Raw genomic sequence first — 24,274 nt, 5'->3', positions numbered from 1 at the left:
CTTAAGAGACTACTTAGCGATTACTGTCAAGATCCAATTTCAACAGAATAGGGAACAGCATTCTAGCCAGTCACAAATGAAATGGTCATTATTACCATAGCTCTTTGGGCATCCGATGTCACTTAGGAATCCAAAAAAATCCCAAAGCTAGCTTTAACTTCATTTACCTTCATCAACAGTCATGATTCAAACACAGCTCCTGGGAATTTTAATCAAGGTGTTAAGTAAATGTTTGGAAAAAATTAATCAGTTCTGTCAAATAGGAGCTGGCTATTGGTGCATTCAAGTTAAAATTGTCAAGATTCACCTATAAACTGGTCAATTTCACTTCAAAAGTCATATCTGCCTGAAAGAAGAAGTTTGTAAATCTTCAGTAGACATCCCCTGAAGATGAAGCCATGTAACAATAATAAAAAACAAATAAGGATTTAGCAGAGTTACCAACGGGATTATTTTAAGTAACAACTATTATCTGCATGTAGTATCTAAATTTTATTTCTCTAAAATCACATTCATCACCAGCACAGCATCCCTTTGCAGCCCACCAGAATCCTTCGAGAAAATCACTAGTCTCCAAGTTATATCCTCCTCACAAATGGCCCATTTAGTTGACAAAGTTCCAATTGTTAGCACAAAAGAAGGACAAGAGACTCAAATCTTGCACCCTTGACAGCTCACTCAGCCTGGTTGTCACCCCAGTTACCAAATACAGGTACATTCTTCATGGTTTAAAGCTTAAAAAAAATCTTATGTTTGATATTTTGAATTGACGTATAATTACATTTTAGCTCCTTGGACAAATTACCACTACAAATAAAGATTAAATAACCTAGAAGAAATACTGCTATTTTAATATTTAACCTAAAACTAAAACCTCAAAATAAGACCAAACCACCACAATAGTTTGGCCCATCTCCTTGATTATTCAGAGAACCATATTCAGTAAACAAACCTGATCACACTCCCACATACATTAAATATGAGCTTATACCTTTTCTTTGTTACTGATTAACTCTAGTTGACCTATATAACAAGTTTTATTGAAATTGGTAATTTGTGGTCCATACACAATGAGGCCTTTTAGGGTCTCACTTTTCCTTTGACTGTTTTGAAAATTACATTTGTTTGTTCACACCTGCATGTTATAAGCTTCTACCAATGACTCTCAATAAGGCTTCTTGCTGTTTTGGTATATGGTATTCTGTAAATTAATGTCCAGAAGTTAGTCTTGTATGTATTCAGTGCCATAATCGCTGAATAATAAAATTGTTTATACTATACTGTCTTGAAGTTAAACATGCTGAACTTCTGTGAAGAAGCTCAACGGCAGAACTTAGACAATTATACTTTTCCTTTGCCTCCTGCACAATTTTAAATGTATGAAAGAGTGAGTAGTGGAGCTATTAAAACATATTACAAACAGGAATATTCTTGGAATAACAGCATCTTCCTCATTTGTTGAGTTCAGGCAACACAGTAAATGCTTTGCATTTGTTTGTTTAGTGCCATTAACATTCCACTTTGCTACTCTGTCATCACACAATCAAATTTGGAATTTAACAGTGGTAAACCCAAATTAAGCTGTACTAAATCTCTAAATTAGTTGCTGTCCGACATGCTTGCACTCCAAGAGGAAGTACATCATAAAATAACTTATTCTAAGTTGCCTCCCAATACCAGTGAGTGAATTCTTAGTCCTGCTTTCAAACTGCCAGCACATTTTTATTTCATAAAAGATCCTGTTCCCTTCACAAGCTTTAAGTCACATTTAAAACATTTATGTAGGTAGACAACGTCCATGTGCTGCTTTTTTCCTGTGCTAGGCACTGAAGCCAACAATCAGTGGGTCCTGTCTGATTTTAGACTAATGTTCTTAAATCCCAATCCAAAAATTCCAGTACATCTACTGAAGAATTTAACTGGCTTTTGGCCATTCCATTTGCTTTGAAGCCTAATAATTCGTGTATCATTTGGCTTCTATACTTAAATTTAATTTGATGAAATAAAGCAGAGATTTGGCATATGTGTTTGTCTAATTCCTTCACAGTTAATTCAAATAGATTGTCAACATAGTTTATTCTTGTTTCTTCCTTCCCTCTCTTCATTCTGTTTTCCTGTAGCCTAGAAATCATCAAATCTATTTTGGCCACAGCAAACTCTACTTTGGATTTCACGAATACTTTTTAAAAAAAATCTAGGCTGTCGATTGGGAATTTTATAACAGAGTGCCATGATAATTTCCAGATACCACAATCGTCTGATTCAGACGTCACTGCCTTTTCTTAGCTGTTCTTTTCATTATTTAAAAACAGGCTTTGGAATCCAGTCCCTCGTTTACTTTTCTGCAGAGCTGTTTCTCAGCAATTATGAAGCGATCTGTCCACTCAAATTCAGTCTGATAGCACGTTAATTAATGTATTCAGATACAGAGCTCACTAAAAAGAAAAAAAAAACAGTTTGGGAGGGGAAGAGGGAGGAAGATTAATTACAGGGCTTCCACGCAGAGAAAAACTTAATTTCCCCCCTAGGGTTAACTCCCATCCTCCTCCAGTTCCCAGTCTCACTCCCCCCGCAAGGGAGGCCCGAGATTTTAGGTAGTGAATCCTTCTCACCAGGCATGAAGTTCAAGGTACTTAAGCATGCAATGGGACTATTCACATGGTTAAAGTTATGCACTTGCGTAAGTACCTTACTGAATCAGGGTATTAATCTGCACTACCTATTGTTCCTCTGTTAAGCAGCTCTCTGCCACCTTCCTGGATCTCTGCTGTGCTGCCCCAGGTAGATAAGCAGACAAGGAGGGGGAAAATATCAGTAACATAGGCCTGTTCTACACTACAAGTTTAGGTCGAATTTAGGAGCGTTATATCGAATTAACCCTGCATCCATCCACACAACGAAGCCATTTTTGTCGACATAAAGGGCTCTTAAAATTGATTTCTGTACTCCTCCCCGACAAGGGGAGTAGTGCTGAAATCAACATTGCCGGTTCGAATTAGGGTTAGTATGGATGCAATTCGATGGTATTGGCGTCCGGGAGCTATCCCACAATGCACCATTGTGACCACTCTGGACAGCAATCTGAACTCGGATGCACTGGCCAGGTAGACAGGAAAAGCCCCGCGAACTTTTGAATTTCATTTCCTGTTTGCCCAGCGTGTAGAACCATGCAGAGCTCATCAGCACAGGTGACCATGCAGTCCCAGAATCGAAAAAGAGCTCCAGCATGGACCAGACGGGAGGTACTGGATCTGATTGCTGTATGGGGGAGATGAATCCGTGCTAACAGAACTCCGTTCCAAAAGACAGAATGCCAATCTCCAAGGCCATGATGGACAGAGGCCACAACAGGGACTCAACACAGTGCCGCGTGAAACTTAAGGAGCTGAGACATGCGTACCAGAAAACCGAAGAATCAAACGGACGCTCCGGGACAGAGCCGCAGACATGCTGCAGGCAATTCTGGGGGGGGGGGGGGGGAAGGGGAGCCACCACCACTACCCCACCCCTGTCCGTGGACTCGGATGATGGGGTACTCTCAGTCACCATGCCTAAGGATTTTGCCACTGGGGAAGATGAGGAGGACAAGGTTGAGGAGAGCACACAGCACACCGTTCTCCCCGACAGCCAGGATCTTTTTCTCACCCTGACTGATATACCCTCCCAACGCGGTATCCCGGATCATGAAGCCGTAGAAGAGACCTCTGGTGAGTGTACCTTTGTAAATATAAAACATGGCTTAAAAGCAAGTGTTTAATGATTAATTTGCCCTGAGGACTTGGAGGCATTCGTGGCCAGTACAGCAACTGGAAAAGTCTGTTAACGTGCCTGGGGATGGAGCGGAAATCCTCTAGGGACATCTGATCAAATCAAAATGGATTAACCCCAGACCACTGAAATGGACATATCCGAACCAAAACCAATCTGTGCTGCATTTCAGCTTTCTTCTCACATGCAATAAATAGCTAAATATTTCGCGCCGCCCCCTCCCCAAAAACGTTTAATGAAAAGTTCTATCCCCTCTGTTGTCTTTGTTCTTAACATAACATATTTTTATTCTGACTTTCCAGAATGACTTTCCATTCGCCCCTGAGCAGAGATTAGAAAAGCCTGAAAAGTGAAAGTTTGAGAAAGTTATAAGTAAAGAAAGAAGCCCTTTAGAATGGAAACATTTAAGCAAGCTCAACTATATATGCAGCTATGCATGTCAGAGAGTGAAAAAATAAATATATATATATATATATTTTTTTTTTTAAATCAAGATGTCTGCATCATACTGCTGCTAACTACACACCTGTTGCTATAGTCTGTCAGGGTTGATGTATAGAGAACAGTAGGGCAAGTGCTTCAGTGGGCATTAACTGTTGTAGAGTTGTCCTATATGGAGGCATCACACAGGCTTAGGCAAGCTTGGCTGGTCACCACATCCACACTGACTAGCTTCAGAAATTAACTGTACTAGAAGCATTTAACTAATGTTAAGCTTTGAAACACTTCAGTCCCCTAGAGTAGAATGAACTTAAATTAAAACTCTGGTTTCAATAATATATGTAAAACAAACAGAAGTGGCTAGATCATGCCAGCTACTGCGAACAAAAAGAAAAAAAAAAGTTATTGCAGAAATTTAGCATGTTTGCCATGAAAAAAGTTAACATTTTCACTCAAGTGATTCCACTTCAAAATATGCTGCTGACAAAAGTTGTATTTAATGTTAATACCAACATGCAGTCTTGCACTAGCCAGTGGATTATTTTGAAAGAATATTAGTCATCATACTTCAATAGCTTTATGCAATACTTATACAGTAATATTCCATTCTGGTATTATTTTTTAAAAGGTAGAGGATCAAAATAAAATGGAGGTGTAATGTACTCTGATGTTTTCAAGGTTAATTTGCCAAGTTATCACTTCAGAAACAACCTCTCCTAATTTTATCTTTCAAGGCCACATATTCTAGATTGACATTCTATTTCAGCTTTTCAGGCAAAGCTTACTGAAAAAAATATTTTAATGTTAGATATGGGCCAAAATTTGCTTCTGATAATCAGTTTATATAACCTCATGCTGTGCAACTCCAGCCAGAAAAATAGTATTTGTCTCACAGAAAACTTGCTATTTGTCTGGTACAGTTCTTCCTGCCATTAGTAAATGTATACTACAAGTATATGTAAACACATACAAATTATGAAGTATATGTAGATCTATAATAATAGAAGGAGGAACTTGTAAACTAAAACTAAATTTTAACTTGTTACAACATGTTGCACAAATACTTTAGAGAAACCTATAGGCAAAAGTAACTTTTTTTCTTTAAAGTTGCTTCTACTTCCTCCCTAACCCATCTTAAAGGAGTCCTCAAGAACTGCTATTTTGTCAGGCTGTCAAACAATTAAATTATTAATTGTGAAATTAAAAAAAGGCAATTAATCAAAGTTTTAATCACACTATTAAACAATAAAAGAATACCATTTATTTAGATATTTTTGGATGTTTTCTACATTTTCAAATATATTGATTTCAGTTACAACACAGAATACAAAGTGTACAGTGCTCACTTCATATTTTTTATTACAAATATTTGCACTGTAAAAATTAAAAAATAGTTTTTCAATTCACCTCATACAAGTACTGTAGTGCAATCACTACCATGAAAGTAAAACTTACAGATGTAGAATTATTTTTTACGTAATAGCACTCAAAAATAAAACAATATAAAACTTTAGTGCATACAAGTCCATTCAGTCCTACTTCTTGTTCAGCCAATCGCTAAGACAAACAAGTTTGTTTACATTTATGTGAGAGAATGCTTCTCGCTTCTTATTTACAATGTCACCTGAAAGTGAGAACAGGCATTTGCATGGCACTGTTGTAGCTGGCGTAAGATATTTACATGACAGATATGCTAAACATTTGTATGCCCCTTCATGCTTCGATCCCAATTCCAGAGGATATGCTTCCATGCTGATGATGGGTTCTGCTTAATAACAATCCAAACCAGTGTGGACTGAAGCATGTTCATTTTCATCATCATGAGTCAGATGCCACCAACAGAAGGTTCATTTTCTTTTTTGGGGTTCAGGTTCTGTAGTTTCCAAATTGGAGTGTTGCTCTTTTAAGGACTTCTGACAGGACGTTCCACATCTCATCCCTCTCAGATTTTAGAAGGCACTCCAGATTCTTAAATCTTTGGTGGAGTGCTGTAGCTATCTTTGGAAATCTCATATTAGTACCTTCTTTGTGTTTTGTCATATCTTCAAGTGTTCTTAAATTGAACAACATATGCTGGGTTGTCATCCAAGACTGCCATAACACAACATATATGTCAGAATGTGGCTAAAACCACAGAGCAGGAGACATACAATTCTCCCCCAAGGAGTTCAATCACAAATTTAATAATGCTTTAAAAAAAGAAAAAAAAAACACCACGAGTGTCATCAGCATGTCCTCTGGAACGGTGGCCGAAGCATGAAGTGGCATACAAGGGTTTAGCATACCTGGCACCTAAATACCTTGTAACGCAAGCTACAGCAGTGCCATGTGAACACCTGTTCTCACTTTCAAGTGACATTGTAAATAAGCAGGCAGCATTATCTCCTGTAAATATAAACAAACTTGTTTGTTTTAGTGATTGGCTGAACAAGAAATAGGACTGAGTGGACTTGTACAATTGTACGTTGCACTTTTACGATAAAGAGGTTGCACTACAATATTTGCCTGAGGTGAATTGAAAAATACAATTTCTTTTGTTTATCTTTTTTACAGTCAAATATTTGTAATCAATAATAATGTTAAGTAAGCACTGTGCACCTGGTATTTTAAGTTGTAATTGAAATCAATATATTTGAAAATGTAGAAAGCATCCAAAAATATTTATTATAAATTTAAATTGGTAGTCTATTATTGTTTAACAGTACGATTAAAACTGTGATAGTGATTTTTTTAATTGAATTAAATTTGTTTTGAGTTAATTGCTTGAGTTAACTGCGATTGACAGCCCTACTATTTAGATTTTATTCTTTTGACAAATAGATTCTAAAAGCACCAACAATATATCAAAGCACTGAAGGATTATGAGAAAATTTCCGAACTGTACATAATCTTTTTCCCCTATACAAAAACATACAGGAAAAATAGATTAAAAAGGTAAAATTACTTACATAAATTACAATGTAACAGCTACTGCTGCTAAGTAATAATGACAAGAATCAGAAAAGGTTACTAACCATGAATAGTTTAAATCAGGGGTTCTCAAACTTCATTGCATCGCGACCCCCTTCTGACAAGAAAAATTACTACACGACCCCAGGATAGGGGACTGCAGCCTGAGCCTTCCCGAGCCTCACTGCCCCGCATGGAGGCCAAAGCCAAAAAGCCCCACCACCTAGGGCAGGGAGCCACAGCAGAAGCCCAAGGGCTTCAGCCCCAGGTGGGGGGCCTGAAACCTGAGCCCCACCCACCCTGGGCTGATTCCCTCAGGATTCGGCCCTGAGGAGTGGGGCTCGGACTTCAGCCCCAGCAAGATTTTTTGCCAGCTCTGGTATCCCCATTAAAATGGGGTTGTGACCCACTTAGGGATCCCAAGCCACAGTTTGAGAACTGCTGGTTTAAATCATTCCATACAAGGTTCCATATTATACATTCACATCAGGGAAGATTCACACATCACATTCATAACATTTTACAGGAAGATTGTGCATTTAAGGTCTGATCTGACTCCCACTGATCTCTATGGTAGGCAGATCAAGCCTTGTCCTGGCTTGGGGCAATTTTTATAGTAAGGTTGTAAGTATAAAACCAAGTGGAAGTTAAGTGTACCCATAGATTTCTCTCACGAGGTTTATTGAGGTCAGATTCCCTGACAAGGGAGAAGACAGGAATTGGTGTCTGTCAGTCTCCAACCTTCTCCATTCTGTTCTACCCCTCCCTGATCCTTCCCCAAAAAGCCACAACAAAAAATCAGCATAAAAAAATTGGATCTAATTATCATTTCATTCTATTTAATATCTTTAAATATCAGACTATACTTAAAAACATTTACATGCAGTATAGAGACTAGCCGTATCCAACATCAAAATAAGTTACATCAGATAACGAATTTGTTCATTGTATTCTATATGTAAAGAAAATCTTGAACAAAAATATTTGCCACAATAAATCCTTGCAGGTTACTCCACAAGAAATGCCATAACTTTTCTGAGACAATATTTTTTAGTTTGACTGGAGAGAGACTGAAACATTCTTCCCAAATTAAAACTGACTGTACAGACCATGAATTTAAGATACCAACAAAAAAATCATAGCAACAACATGGCTAGCAGGCACTACCTATCAAAATGCTTTATTAGTTGTTTTCCCAGCATAAATAAAATTCATAATAAGTTGCATCAGGCAACTGACAAACTCTCCCCTCAAGGGAGCTACAGAATGAACATTTGAAAAAAAAACGCAGTTACTTGGAACAGACACTTAGTAAACAATTAATGGAACACAAACACAAACAGTAACACAAACAATGGAACATCAATTTTTAAAAAGTCTGTCTTAGAAATGAAGTATTTTAAATGTGTTTAATCACAGCTATAATTAAACAGATTAAAAGGTATCATATTAACTCAGTCCTTAGAAAATTACTACTTTGTAATAATTGTTTAAAACTTGAGTTTGCAGGAAAGAAGTTACAAGTAAACTGGCAACAGCTGATATGCATGGAAACCTTGTGCCAATGGAAATGTATATGACTGATTTCAGGCCTCAAAATGTAACATCCATACCCCCTTCTGCTTTATGAGTTACAGTAACAGGTGTAAAAAAAACATGCCAGAAAGCTAACTTTGACCTACATTTAAACTCCCATGTTACTAAGTGCTATATTTAGTGGTTATAGAATATCAGCATGGTTAACAGATGAAAAGTACTGCCCCCTGGTGACATTCAAAGTTAAAGCTAACAAACGTAAGATTTGTTTTGCATTAAGTAATTGGCAATTACCCATTTTAGATCAGGAGGCCTTTGTGTCAGGGACATATCTTTGTCCATCGCTGTGAAAATCCCCCCCAAGTTTGGCAGTTATAAGCCTTTGAAATAACTACAGTTCACACATGATCAGACTTAATAGGATTGACAGAGAAAATCTCCTAAGGTTCCATCCACACTGGCATGCTTCAGCTCATGGCTGGGCAGGATTTTCCCTGCAATGGCAGCTCTGAGCTGCTGTGGTCTGGGCCAGGGCTGGGTCCTGAGAACAGGGGGACAGCATTGCCTCTACTTTTTGTGCCCCCTAGCTGATGCCCAGGAAGGAGAGAGGAAGCTGCCTGATTCAAATGCAAAGGGGACAAAAGACAGTTTTTTTTGGAGGGAAGAGAAGGGAAAAGGAAAGGGGGGTCAGACTGGTTGGGCATTAGACTGGGAACTGGGTAGGGGGAGTCTGGGACTGGGTGGGAACTACTAGGGTGAGGGGAGACATATGAGGAGGAGCCAGGATACACGCGAAGAACTGATAACTGGCTGGGCAAAGAGAATAGGAAACCTGATTTGACTAGGAGCCCAGGGATCAAAACTGGGACTATGATCCAATGGAGATGGAGAACGGGAAATGAGAAAGGGGCAAGAGGGAAGATGGGATGACACTGAGACAAGAAGCCTAAGGAGCCCAAAGTGAAATGGCTTGGTGAAGAGAATGGCAATAAGACAGGTTGGAAGGGACAGGGCAAAAGACTCCAAAAGTCACATTCCCCTTCAGAGCCTCAAATGGAACCTAAAATTTCAGTCTCTCACCATTCCTTTGTCAGAAAACATCTGTGAAAAGTCTTCTGGCAAAGGCTCTCTCATTCCCATCTAGTACTAGTCTATCCAAGGATAATAGCCTATTAGTGCTCTTTAGGGTGACCAGATGTCCCAATTTTATAGGGACAGGCCCGATTTTTGGGTCTTTTTCTTATATAGGCTCCTATTACCCCCTACCCCTGTCCCCAGTTTTCACACTTGCTGTCTGGTCACCGTAGTGCTCTTAGTTACTCTATCAACTCAAGTGGCAGAGGTCTATATGTTGGATCTAAAGGATCCACCCCACCACGACAAAATAGGTTTTTTCAGTTGGCTTTTTAGAAAGCCTAGGAAACTGCACACACACAAATTATGTTAAGAATGTTAAGGCTATAAAGTCAAACACTCAAATGTTAGGAAATGCCAGAATTTAGGTTGCCTGTGCAATCTCAGTTTCACCCTCTTGTGCACCTGCATTCGGATATAGTCTTTCTTTATATAATCACATACTACTTTTTCCTCCACAGGGCCTCTGCCTCATTCAGTGCACAGGATGGACTTGCTCTGGGGATAAATCAGGGTTGTGGTCACAACGAGGCTGCTGTCTGTGAGACTCCTGCTTCATTTGTTACAGAAATTGGACCGTGTATAGCAAATGAGAAAGGGGACTGAAGGAAGAAAAAGGACAGTCTCATACTTAAGACAGTTAAATGCTGCCCTGGAGAAATGGATTCTATCCTTGCCCCTGGCACAGAGTTCCTACATGATGCTAGGCATGTCGCAAACTTTTCACTAATTATATGTTCTTCATTTTCTGAGTGTCTGACTTGAGAAACACTGGGCTCTCGGAGCTGCAACTGAAGTCTATGGAAGCCATCCTTTACAATCCTAGGTACTCTTGAAGTATCTCAAATTGGGCACCCAACATTAGTGGATACTTCTGACCATAACCTCTGTGCCTCAAAGCTCCATCTGCAATACGGGGATAATACCATCCTCTCACCTCAGAGGGGTATTGTGAAGATTAATTAGTATTTGTGAAGCACTCTGATATTAGTGATGAGAACCATAGAAAAGCCCATGAGGAAATTAATAATACTGCCTTTAGAACAAGGTTTGAATAATGGGACTAAATAAATTCTGGGCCACACACTGAACTATGAAAGTAACACAAAATACCAAATAGCTGCTCATTGAGCACCATCCAGTCTGTGTCCTGAATGAGGCAGGGGACTTGTGGAAAAATATAATATGGGCTCATATAATTAAAGATTTATCACAGTGCATATCCACAACAGGGCCAAATTAAGGTTCCAAAGATAACCTTAATTCTGCCATTTCCTAATTTATGAGTGCTGGATTTTGCAACCTTAATAATGTTCTTTTAACCTAGTTTTTGTGTGTGTAATTATCTCTCTCTCTCACACACCCCCCACATGGACCCCATCCAGGAGACTGCATGCCAATTTGCAGCCTAGACAGAATTTTTATAGCCTTTCCTACGTTCTGGGGAAGAGAACCCAATCATGACTACTACAGGAGGCAGCAGAGCTCTTCCTCTCAGGAGCTGACACAAAATTTTGGGAAAAGAAGCAGCAGACAGTACCTTTTTCACAAGGAGGGAGGGCAACAGCAAGAGTTGCTATGTTTTTTCTGCTAACTCCTCCCCTTCTTGTGAAAAATGGGTCAGTCTGCTATTTGCTTTCCTGTCCTCCCATCTTCTTTGCTCCAACATTAAGCCTAGGAAGGAGAAGAGATGATGGAACCTTAAAAATGTCTGCAATGCTGCTGTAGGTGTTGTGCAAACACTGCAAGTGGGCAGGGGACTTAACTCCCTGAATCTTTTATTTAAAATCTTTTTTCATGTCTGATAATTTTTGAAATTAACACTAATGCATGTGCAGGAGAGGAAGGGAAAAGGAACAGGACAGGTTAAAGTGATGAGCAAGAGTGTGGGATTAACTTTCCCTCTTAAAAAAAAAAGACAGCTAAAATAGAAACACTCCTAATATTACTCCAGTTCTTATAGTTACCACAGGGTTGTTATGTGATCACAAATGGAAGGGGAGGTGATGCATAAGACAATTTTATGGAATTTATTAGGGATTCAGGACATATTTGTGCGTGGATAATTGCAAAATTTCATCTCTTTCATTTTTTGTCGGTCTATGCCATGATTATTTTCTTGCAATCCTTGCACTCTCCCAAGTTCTAAATAAAATTTCAGGAATTATTGTTAGCAGTTCAGAAAGTTCAAAGAACCCTTACCACCCCATTATAAGTATCATCTTACCTAGCCAATTTTAAAAGATTCATAGACTTTAAGGTCCATATATTCTTATTCTACAAATATTATTATAATATATTTTGGGGTTCAGAAATCCTGGAACACTGAGAAATATAAATATACCAGAAAAATACTCTTCCTGAGCCCATTTATAAAGATGGGTACATGCAATTATACAAAGCCAGATAATGGGATAAAAAATGAATTCTGTAGTGTAGATGGTCCATTTACTGTTCAGTATATCTGTTTATTGGGGTTTTTTTTTTTAAACCTTCTGGATGATCATGTTAAGAATGATAAAAATAAAAAGATAGAAGAACTCACCAATATCATTAGCTAGGGAAGAAGGATCAGATGCCCCAAGGGTTGCCTCAAACTCCTCCTGAAGACGATAAGCTCTTTGAAGCAGGGATTCAAGCTTATGAATGAATTCAGCACTAATGATATCCTGCAAGTAGAATTAAATTATACTGTACTCAACAGAAAATCACATTTCTTTCTAAACTACTTCTTTTTAAAACACTAAAAATATTAAGCCTTCAGAGAGTTCACAGTACCCCATTAGAAACGTAAAAAAGTTCAACAGACATTGTCAAAGAGCTCAGGCATCCAAAATATTTCCCCTACTGGGTACAGATACACCTTATTAGGCATAAGTAAAATAAAACCAGCATTTAAAAAAAAAAAATCTTTGTAAGCTGAATGAAATTATCATTCCTGATATTTACTGCGCTAGTAATGATGAATGACATGGTGATTGAGACTGCTTTACTATCAGGAATTTTAGGATAGAATTTTATGGGCAAGGGGAACAAAGTTTAATTGTATTACATTGTGCATGTTCACCAATTAGTCCTCCCTCCCAGGAGCCGTTTGTACTGAGCCCCTATCCCATCTCACACAGTTTTTCTTTATACTTAGGGAGGAAATGACCAAAGGGTGTGCTGCAGAGAACTGCTTCAGGGAATGCCAATACACCTCTGATTGTGTGGTGGTTTGATAATATCTTCCAGGAGGAATGCTAATGGAGCAACAATTGTCAGTATGGCTAAAACCAGGCTAATGCTAGGGGAAAAAGGGTGAGGTGGAGGTGAAAAAGTGCTCCAATTGCAGGTATTCAGAAGAAGTTTCAGCAGCTGCAGTAGAAGCTGAGCTCTGTTATTCAAATATTTTCAGTCATTTGGCTATGCTACAAATATATACTATAGTGTATACAACACTCACTTCTACACTCTCTTCTGCAATGGCATCTCCTGCTCCTAGTTTGATGGAACTATAATTTGCTTCATCTTCAGCCTGTCTGCTACGGAAAGTCAGTGCCTGCTCCCATCGACGTAGTGCCTCTTCAAAAAGCTCCATACCTACAGGAGATCATGAACACTTCCATTACATCAACAGAAATCCTCTGTATTCTTTTACATTTCACTTTCCACAACTAACCACACACAAAATAAGATTAATTATAGTACACGTGAAAATGTTGTTTTAAGGAAATAATGTTGGAATTGCTAGTAATTTAATTAAGTTCATTACAAGAGGTAGTTACACCTCTACCCCGATATAATGTGGTCCTTGGGAGACAAAAAATCTCACCGCATTACAGGTGAGACCGTAATATATCAAACTTGCTTTGCCCGCCCCGTTCCTTGTTCCCTGACTGCCCCCTCCAGAGACCCCTTCCCTAATCACCCCCAGAACCTCACCCCCTACCCAAGCCCCCTAGATCTACAGCTCTGCTCCGACCCCTATCCACCCCGCCCCCTGACAGGCACTCACCGGCACCGACGGGAAGCAGTGCAGCGCGGCCCTAGTCCGCTCCACTCTGTCAGCTCCCAGCCGTGGTGCTCTGTTTCCCGCCGTTGGTGAGTGGGGGGAGGTTGGGGAAAAAGATGCTCCCTCGCTTTCCTTGTCCTGTCCCCAACCGTGTCGTTCCTGGCGGGAAGTGGAGTGCCATGGCTGGGAGCTGGTGGAGTGAAGCTGGCTGGGGCTGGGCTGCTCCGCTTCCACGCACCGGTGAGTGTGGGGAGGTTGGGGAAAGGACGCTCCCCACACTCACGGGCGGCGGGAAGCAGAACAAGGCGGCTCCAAACCGCTCCACTCCACCAGCTCCCAGCCGTGGCACTCTGCTTCCCGCCGCAGGTGAGTGCAGGGAGGTTGAGGAAAGGACGCCCCCCGTACTCACCTGTGGCGGGAAGCAGAGCGCAGCGGCTGGGAGCTGGTGGAGTGGAGCAGGCTGGGGCCAGGCTGCTCCACTTCCGCCACTGCTGGTGAATGCGGGAGGGATCCCTTCCCCCAGCCCCCTCCTCCGAGCGAAACAGCTGGGGCCGGGGCGAGGGAGGCAGAGCGGGCTGCTCCCGGCCGCCCACTAATCATAAGAACATAAGAAAAGCCGTACCGGGTCAGACCAAAGGTCCATCTAGCCCAGTATCTGTCTACCGACAGTGGCCAATGCCAGGTGCCCCAGAGGGAGTGAACCTAACAGGCAATGATCAAGTGATCTCTCTCCTGCCATCCATCTCCATCCTCTGACGAACAGAGGCTAGGGACACCATTCTTACCCATCCTGGCTAATAGCCATTTATGGACTTAGCCACCATGAATTTATCCAGTCCCCTTTTAAACATTGTTATAGTCCTAGCCTTCACAACCTCCTCAGGTAAGGAGTTCCACAAGTTGACTGTGCGCTGTGTGAAGAAGAACTTCCTTTTATTTGTTTTAAACCTGCTGCCTATTAATTTCATTTGGTGACCCCTAGTTCTTGTATTATGGGAATAAGTAAATAACTTTTCCTTATCCACTTTCTCAACATCACTCATGATTTTATATACCTCTATCATGTCCCCCCTTAGTCTTCTCTTTTCCAAGCTGAAGAGTCCTAGCCTCTTTAATCTTTCCTCGTATGGGACCCTCTCTAAACCCCTAATCATTTTAGTTGCCCTTTTCTGAACCTTTTCTAGTGCTAGAATATCTTTTTTGAGGTGAGGAGACCACATCTGTACACAGTATTCGAGATGTGGGCGTACCATGGATTTATATAAGGGCAATAATATATTCAGTCTTATTCTCTATCCCCTTTTTAATGATTCCTAACATCCTGTTTGCTTTTTTGACCGCCTCTGCATACTGCGTGGACATCTTCAGAGAACTATCCACGATGACGCCAAGATCTTTTTCCTGACTCGTTGTAGCTAAATTAGCCCCCATCATGTTGTATGTATAGTTGGGGTTATTTTTTCCAATGTGCATTACTTTACATTTATCCACATTAAATTTCATTTGCCATTTTGTTGCCTAATCACTTAGTTTTGTGAGATCTTTTTGAAGTTCTTCACAATCTGCTTTGGTCTTAACTATCTGGAGCAGTTTAGTATCATCTGCAAACTTTGCCACCTCACTGTTTACTCCTTTCTCCAGATCATTTATGAATAAATTGAATAGGATTGGTCTGAGGACTGACCCTTGGGGAACACCACTAGTTACCCCTCTCCATTTTGAGAATTTACCATTAATTCCTACCCTTTGTTCCCTGTCCTTTAACCAGTTCTCAATCCATGAAAAGACCTTCCCTTTTATCCCATGACAGCTTAATTTACGTAAGAGCCTTTGGTGAGGGACCTTGTCAAAGGCTTTCTGGAAATCTAATCCCCCGGGCCACTCTGGGACTGTGGGGTCCCCAAAAGTGCCCTCCCACAGCTCCTGCCCCCCAGACCCTGGGGGAGGGGGAGGAAGCTACTGACCGCCCCCGAGACCCTCTGCCCCTTATCAAACTCCTCAGCCCCGGCCTGGTCCAGCACCCTTAAACACACTGCTCAGAGCAGTGTGTCAGAGCTTTACCGTGTTATATGCGAACCCGCGTTGTATCGGGGTAGAGGTGTATGAATAAAACAGAGCACACAGGAGTTCAGTAAGAATCTCTCCTACTTAGTTACAGAATTTTATATTGACTATCAATCTGTTAATGTAACAAACATATATTGTCGACTTTTCATTTTTTTAAAACATTCATGTCATATCGGGGAAAGATTTCCCTTTCTAAATTAATAAAAATTAAAATGCTGGGTGAAATTCTTTGGCTAAACTTTTTTCAGACAAAAAAAAATTAAAAAAAAAAATCTCAGGAATGTATGATGTTTTTGCCAAAATATGTCAACAACAAAAAATTCCAAACATTGAAAAGCAAAGTTTTCATTTTTCATTTCAAAAACTACTTTTTGGTTTGAGATTTCTTTCAATGTTATCAAATGTAGTCAAAACCTTTACGAATGGTCAAAAATTGGAACTAAACATTTCATATCATTTCATTCAACCCAAAATAAAATTTCTTGACTTTTTGATTTGTCAAATAATTGTGTTTTCAGTTCGACCCCAAACCATTTATTTATTAAGATTTTTTCAGAATTGCCGGTGGACCAAACAAACATTATTCACACAGCTCTAATTAAAATTTCAGTGCCTCTCTTAATTCCAATTAATTAGTTTCTATAAACCTAATCTGTTTATTGGCGTTCAGTAAAATAAGAATTCATGGATATCTGTCTATAGGAGGTACTTTGTCTAGCATAAGTAAAAAGATCAAGGCCTTGGAAGCATATCATGAAAATACTGTGAAGGAGTCACTTTACTATAAATAATTCAAGGTAATCTGTTCAAATTTTAAAGCATCTGAAAGTGGCTAGCAAAAACACAGTACTGCAACATACCACATATTATTATAACCTACCCATCAAGTATAAGTTTTCAGGTGTGGTCACTGGAATATTTACAAGTTTAATATCTTCATCTGCTTTGTCCCAGGAACTGGAATTGGCACAAGCACAACTGTGAGAGGAGGTGACACTTTGGACCTAAAAAAGTGAGGTGCATTGTTAAACAAAGAGTACTTTAATAATAATTATTTCCTGGTGCAGTGCACTAAATAGCCCTGGTTATAACTAGTTACTGTAACAGATTACATTTCAAAAAGTATAACAAAGTATTGGCTCTTTTCAGGCCAAGAGTAATGTTAATTGCTTTTCATGACACCACACTCAAGTATTAAAAATGATATCATAGAAGTGTTAATACTCAGTCTTACTAGGAAATTCAAATGCAAGACAAAAAATAATCAGTAATAATCCATTACTACAACAAGAATATAATCAGCAATGTGTAATGGTTAGTTTGCAAAACTAAGTTTGACAACTGATTGTAAAACCATATGAAAAACAAGTTTAAAAAAATAAATCTTTATCTCTAGCCTTGTGTTTTATTGGATATTTCACAGCTTCACTAGGCACTATTGCTATTCAGTGAAAAAAATTCCACTCTACTCTTTACCACCTAGAAGAAATGTGATCTCCAGGTACACTTGTTCTAGGGCATGGAATCTTGAGTGGTGCTGGAGTAAGGGGCAAGGCAGATCTATTTTTTGAAGCTTCATGCAGGGATTTGTCACCCTTCTTGAGGGGCCTCTTGCCTTTGTCTTGCTTGTATTTCTGCTTCTGGAGTTCCTGTACTTGGAGGAGGACTCCAAACCACTAGTACTAGATATAAAGGTGCCACCTGATGGCTCCAGACAGGTGGAAGGGTAGCGGGAGGGAGCAGGATCCAAACAGGGCCTCGTGGAGATCTCCATAAATTTTCCCTGGATCCTGAATTCATGAGATTGCCTGGTACACAAAGGGAAAGTGCAGAAGATGCTGCACTTCAAGGGGACATGAGCTTCCCTGAAGGCAATACAGGCAGCTCTCTCATGGGTCGCTCACAGCAAGGACCCAGGGGTAGGCCAGGCAAGGCTTAATGCCTGGATCTCTGGTCATAATAGATGCCCAAAATCATGGGGGAAACAAAGGCTGGGGAATTCCCACCCCCAATTCCCAACTGACTAACACTAAAAACTAATTACAATATTTAAGGATTCAAACAGCAGAATGCTGAAGAATAGGAAACGGACACAGGAGTTTCCATCCCAATGAATCCCAGATCCCAAGCAGCAGAAAAGGAATTGGAGAGGTGGTCAGTCTGCACTACCCTTTATGACATTGCTATTAAAGAATTTATGGTCCCAGGGGCATCCACACCCACAGAGAATACCCATAGAGATCAGCACTCAAAGAAGAATAAGTCCTCCTCCCACTGCTCCGAGCTACCCAAAACCAGGTTTGTATGACCTCCTCTAAGCTGTGCTAGCACAAAAAAGTAAAAGACATGTCCAGAGGGAGATAGACACAGTAAACACAGGATTTATGAGAGCTCCTCCTCCACCTTCAGAGCTGTTTTCATGTGGAACTTGGCTCGCTCCTACATAGAAGATAAGCTAACCTTCACCACGCATGGGTCTTTTTATTGTGCACCCAGCATCTCTAGCCTTCTGAGGCTGTGCAGCCCATACGGCAAGACATTTTCAGCTCAAGAGAATCATTGTGTGCATTCACGATAGGCAGTGAAAATTAAAGTTCAGCAGTTTATTCAGTTAGCTGTTCTTAAGGATCTGTTATACAATAAATACTTACCGAGGCCAAACTTTGTACTGAACCAGAATATTTACTGAAAAGTCCTCCATTTGCATAAACACAAGACTGAGATCCTTTTTCTTTGGCTGAACTCAAGGAAAGAGTCAAGTTTTGTCTGCTACTGGAACAACTGGAACCTAACAAACAGATAGACTACTTTTAAAAGCTTCTGCAACCAGAAACATTTATTATATCAGCAGGTGTTCAGCTCTGAATTTTATCTAATTATTCACTATGTCACATAAGAACTTTAACCATTAATCTTATCTTTTGAATTTCATGTTTACATATAAAAGTATCAAAATACCTGCAAGAATGAGCACAGTATTAAAACAATTTGCTCTTAAAAGATATAAAAAATACTTCCATCAATATTCAAGATATATCTTCAGAACTGTTGGAAACTTAACAGTAACTATTAGCTCTCAAAAAGCTTTTGATTAAAACAGATTATTTGCAGAGATTATAATTAAAACATTAGCTTTCAGAGCAATGCCTACCTGAGTTATTATAGTGTTCTAATTTTTGTTGTTACACTTATCTATTTTTCTATTTTCTTTAATTACATTAGAATTACAAACACAGTTTCCTTATTTCCAAAATTAAAGAAAAATCTGTCTTGAGTTTGATTACACTGTATTTAAAAGGTTTATTTAAGAGAAGACAAAAAGCCTTCTTTGGTTCTCTCATGTACCTTTTTCTGATGCAGCTGTTTTAGTACATTCTAATACAAGATGGCCTGGCTCCCATGGTGACACTTCTGTGTTTTTCTTTCCACGTTTTCTTTTAAAATGATGTGCCAGAAAAATTACAGAAACTGCACTTACTGCTGTTACTACAACCAGCTTCTTCAACCCAGGGGAAAGTTTTACCTGAAATGAAATCATGAGTATGTCATCATTGCAGAGTTAACACAAGCTCTGATTCAGGCATGGCCCCTAATTCCTTCTCCTGTCCACACACAAAACCCTTTAATCTGAGAACGGTGGTGCTTTCAACCAAAGCTACCTGGAGGTAACTCATCTGCTTTGCAATGAAGACAGTCTAAATCACTTGTGTGCTGACAGTCCTTCAATGCCTTCCCACAATTCTCCCTGCATGCCCAGGATAGTCAAGTTCTTCCACAATTCACTGGGAAAGAATTAGAGCAGCTCAGCTTACAGCTGCACAACGAATCATGGATATGCCCCCAGATGACTTAATGACACACATGGGTGAATTACTCCTAGGGGAATTCTGCATCCCTGCGCATGCGCAGAATTCATGGCCCCCGCAGATTTACTTGCTTCCCTGCAGAATAATGACTTCTGACACAGAAGCAAAGAGAAGGCACAAGAGTGGTCATAAACCCCTCTCCGGCAGCACAGGCAGGTTGGTTTGGGCACCCAGAGCAGCCAGTAGAGATATAAATCATCGTCAGTGGGGGGTATCACTGTTCCTCTCACTCTCTATTGCGGCACACTTGGCATGGAGGAGCAAGGCTTCAGCATGTTTCTGAGGAGGTAGGTATGGGGCAGGCTCTGTCCCCTGAATCAGAGCAGAATGTAGCAGCCTGCCTGCTTAGTGAATTGTTCCCATTGTCTTGGGGAATTCCCCCGGGAGTATAAAACAGAGGTAAAAGTTGTAAGGCTCCTTTACATTGCCAGTGTGGTGTAAAGGACAGTATGGCTCTATAAATGCTTCTGGTGTTCTAGTGATTAGAATTGGTCTAAATTTTTGGACTGAAAAAAGTGTGCTCCATTAACTGTTTGTTACTGACCTTTCTGGAGATGGTCAATAGCCAATATAAATTGTGAGTTTGATTTCCCAGCCCTCATTTACTCTTCAGTTGCCTATGATGTACCACTGAGCATATGGCTGCATATACACCTCTACCCAGATATAACGCTGTCCCCAGGAGCCAAAAAGTCTTACCGTGTTATAGGTGAAACTGCGTTATATTGAACTTGCTTTGATCCGCCGGAGCGTGCAGCCCCACCCCCCCGGAGCACTGCTTTACCGCATTATATCTGAATTCATGTTATATCGGGGTAGAGGCGTATTTGGTGACTAAGAACTAGAAATAAAGGATCAAACCTAGCTCCATTACTATTAGGCAAGGAGGGCTGGGGATTTCCTCCAATGCTCCCCACTCTCATTCTCCATCCATTGTATTGTAGTTTAAATAAATTACTGAAATAATTGAAACCAGAGAGATTATACTGTGTTATTTTGACAAATAAAATGCGCAGAATTTTTAATTTTTTTGGTGCAGAATTCCCCCAGAAGTAGTGAGTGCATCACCAGTGAAGACACAGTAACTCAGTTATTGCTTTGCAGTGTGGCTTCTCACACCAGAGGTGGGCAATCCTGGGTGCCAGTGAAATCTGCACTAAAGATATACCCCAAGAGTTGGGATATTTTTTAAAGCATTATTACAATTTTACTGGCTACCTAACGAATTGACACCGAAACTTTCAAGTAAACATTTTTAAATTTCAGTGACCATCAAAGATACCATAGATAAATAATTTGGAAAGTAGCTAACAGCTTTAAAAACAAAGAAACAAAAAAAAGACATGGAGGAACAGCAAAGTCCTCACTGGACTAATGTTTTTTGAATCTGCATCCCTTCTCCTTCCACAATTTAAGAAATATAAATTTATTCCTTCTTTTAGTTTGAAACACATGTATTTGGCTATCAGAGTGATATTTTACTTCTACATTTTTGTCTGGATATAGGCTGCTTCCATTTGAAATTTTAACATTAAATTTTAAAGAAAACCATTATAAATAAATGCACAATAAAGCACAACTCTGCATTGGCAGAGAAATAAACGAGGTGATTAAATAGAATAGCCTTAGATGGCATCTCAGTTTCTAACTTCTATGAATTTCTTCTGTGACTCACTCTCTATTTAATGTGATAAACAGTAATGTTCAGATACCAATGAGAAGCAGTCTAAATATGCAACAACTGGAATTAAAAATATTAACAAAACTTTGAAAATCTGAAGAGGCAAACAGTTCAGGAAAGTAAAGAAAAAAAATTTAAATGGAAAATAAGGGGCCAGATCACAAGTAGAGGATTTATGCTGTTTTGTTGGTAGACAGCAGAACACAGAAACCCAGCACTTTGAGGCTCCCACAGAGGGTGGGCATAATGGTTTTACAGCATGCCTCTCCCTCAGAAAAGGGGCATGGTTGGAGCATGTCAGCCATCTGGCAATCCTCAGCTGTAGATTGCTTGGAGCTATAATTAGCCAGGTGTAAATTAAAGAAGCCCTGAAGTTGCAAATTACACTGCAGGCAAGGCCAGCCTTTAGCCAATCCTAGGCTAAGACAACTGGAAAGTGGTCTAGTGTCACCTCTGCCCCCTCATCCCCACCCTCACAGTGCATCTTGGCCAGAGCTGTAGATCTAGTTTCTAGTCCAAGATTGAAAACACAAGTTTATACAAATACTAGGGCTGTTAATTAGTTGCAGTTAAGTCACATGATTAAAAAAATTAATCACAATTGCAGTTTTAATCGCACTGTTAAAAAATAGAATACCAATAGAAATGTATTAAATATTTCGGATGTTTTTCTACATTTTCAAATATATTGATTTAAATTACAACACAATACAAAACTGTACAGTACTCACTTGATATTTTTATTACAAATATTTGCAATGTAAAAATGATAAAAGAAATAGTATTTTTCAATTCACCTCATCAAGTACCATAGTGCAATCTGTTATGAAAGTGCAACTTACAAATGTAGGTTTTTGTTGTTGTTACATAACTGCACTCAAAAACAAAACAATGTAAAACTTTAGAGCCTGCAAGTCCACTTAGTCCTACTTCTTGTTCAGCCAATCGCTAAGAGAAACAAGTTTGTTTACATTTATGGGAGATAATGCTGCCCGCTTATTTATAATGTCCCCTGAAAGTGAGAACAGAAGTTCACATGGCACTTTTGTAGCCGGCATTGCAAGGTATTTACGTGCCAGATATGCTAAACATTCGTATGCCCCTTCATGCTTTGGTCACCATTGCAGAGGCCATGCTTCCATGATGATGGTGCTCATTAAAAAAATAATGTAATTAAATTTGTGTCTGAATTCCTTGGGGGAGAATTGTATGTCTCTTGGTCCATGGTTTTACCCACATTCTGCCATATATTTCATGTTATAGCAGTCTCAGATGATGACCCAGCACACATTGTTCGTTTTAAGAACACTTTCACTGCTGATTTGACAAAATGCAAAGAAGGTACCAATGTGAGATTTCTAAAGCTAACTATTAGTACTCGACCCAAGATTTAAGAATCTGAAGTGTCTTCCAAAATCTGATCAGGATGGGGTGTGGCGCATGCCTTCAGAAGTCTTAAAAGAGCAACACACTGATGCGGAAACCCGAACCACCAAAAAAGAAAATCAACCTTCTGCTGGTGACATCTGACTCAGATGATAAAAATGAACATGTGTTGATCTGCACTGCTTTGGAGCATTATCGAGCAGAACCCATCAGCAACATGGACGCATGTCCTCTGGAATGGTGGTTGAAGCATGAAGGGACATACGAATCTTTAGCGCATCTGGCACGTAAATATCTTGCAACGCTGGCTACAACAGTACCATGTGAATACTTGTTCTCATTTTCAGGTGACATTGGAAACAAGAAGCAGGCAGCATTATCTCCTGCAAATGTAAACAAACCTGTTTGTCTGAGCGATGGGCTGAACAAGAAGTAGGACTGAGTGGACTTGTAGGCTCTAAAGTTTTACATTGTTTTATTTTTGAACACAGTTATTTTTTGTACATAATTCTACATTTGTAAGTTCAACTTCCATGATAAGGAGATTGCACTCTAGTACTTGTATTAGGTGAAATGAAAAATACTCTAATTTGTACAGTGCAAATATTCATAAAAAATATAAACTGAGCACTGTACAGTTTATATTCTGTGTTCTAATTGAAATCAATGTATTTGAAAATGTGTAAAATGTCCAAAAATATTTATATAAATAGTATTCTATTATTGTTTAACAGCGTGATTAATCACAATTTTTTAATCGCTTGACCTCCCTAAGAAATGCGGTTGTCAGAACTAATCTGAAAAGAGAAAAGCATTAAAAACCCAACAGCACTACAAGACAAGATTACAGTGAGCAAACATCAACAGAATATTTAAGAATACATAGTTGCAATTATTTATAATAATGAATTACATAGGATTCAGGTTTTTTTAAAAATTAATTGGATATTCTCCAATTTATTTTTCATGCAATTGTGCATGAATATATGATGGCAAACAATTCAACAGACATAAAGGAGAGCCTTAGGATATAAAATTAATCCCAGAGTTGGACACAATATTTATAGAGTGCATTAGCTTGGTTACAACATTGTGGCAACACAGGGTGAGACCAGCGAACTCAGTGAGTTGAGATCTGAGCTGATTTTACAGGAGAAAGAATGAGTGTATTTTCAGCAGTGACTATTCTCATTATTTGTAGTAAAACAAGGAAACTACTGGGTAATCTTATTTTGGGTACTAACAAGTACGCAAAGTTATACACCATAAAAATGTGTATAGTTGTATTTCAATACATAATGTATTTATTGAAGCCACTGGTTTCATACATGGAAATTAAATATTAATCACAGTATTTACTTTTTAGAAACATCTGTAGATCAAGTTTTGATTTCCTGTCAATGTTGCTGTATGGATTAAATGGAGAACAAGTTCTGGATCCAATTTTCTATT

The 24,274-nt window shown here is 39.4% G+C and overlaps 1 protein-coding gene across 5 annotated transcripts in view; it reads right to left on the bottom strand.

Moving 5' to 3' along the window:
• The window catches only part of MIGA1 (mitoguardin 1), a 62,438-nt gene that overhangs the window by 33,162 nt on the left and 5,002 nt on the right, over positions 1-24,274 (bottom strand). For all 5 annotated transcript variants that reach the window (XM_045026399.1, XM_045026398.1, XM_045026397.1 and 2 more), the window contains exons 3-7: positions 19,235-19,412; positions 18,541-18,677; positions 16,770-16,893; positions 13,274-13,410; positions 12,374-12,497 (exon numbers count right to left, since the gene is read on the bottom strand). In XM_045026399.1, the coding sequence (XP_044882334.1) occupies positions 12,374-12,497; positions 13,274-13,410; positions 16,770-16,893; positions 18,541-18,677; positions 19,235-19,412 (700 nt within the window). The remainder of the gene's footprint in view (positions 1-12,373; positions 12,498-13,273; positions 13,411-16,769; positions 16,894-18,540; positions 18,678-19,234; positions 19,413-24,274) is intronic.

This window comes from Mauremys mutica, chromosome 8 (genome assembly GCF_020497125.1).
Source record: "Mauremys mutica isolate MM-2020 ecotype Southern chromosome 8, ASM2049712v1, whole genome shotgun sequence".
Lineage (NCBI taxonomy): Eukaryota > Metazoa > Chordata > Testudines > Geoemydidae > Mauremys > Mauremys mutica.
Note: the sequence above shows the minus strand (reverse complement) of the source record. Positions and strands in the feature narration are given on the sequence as shown.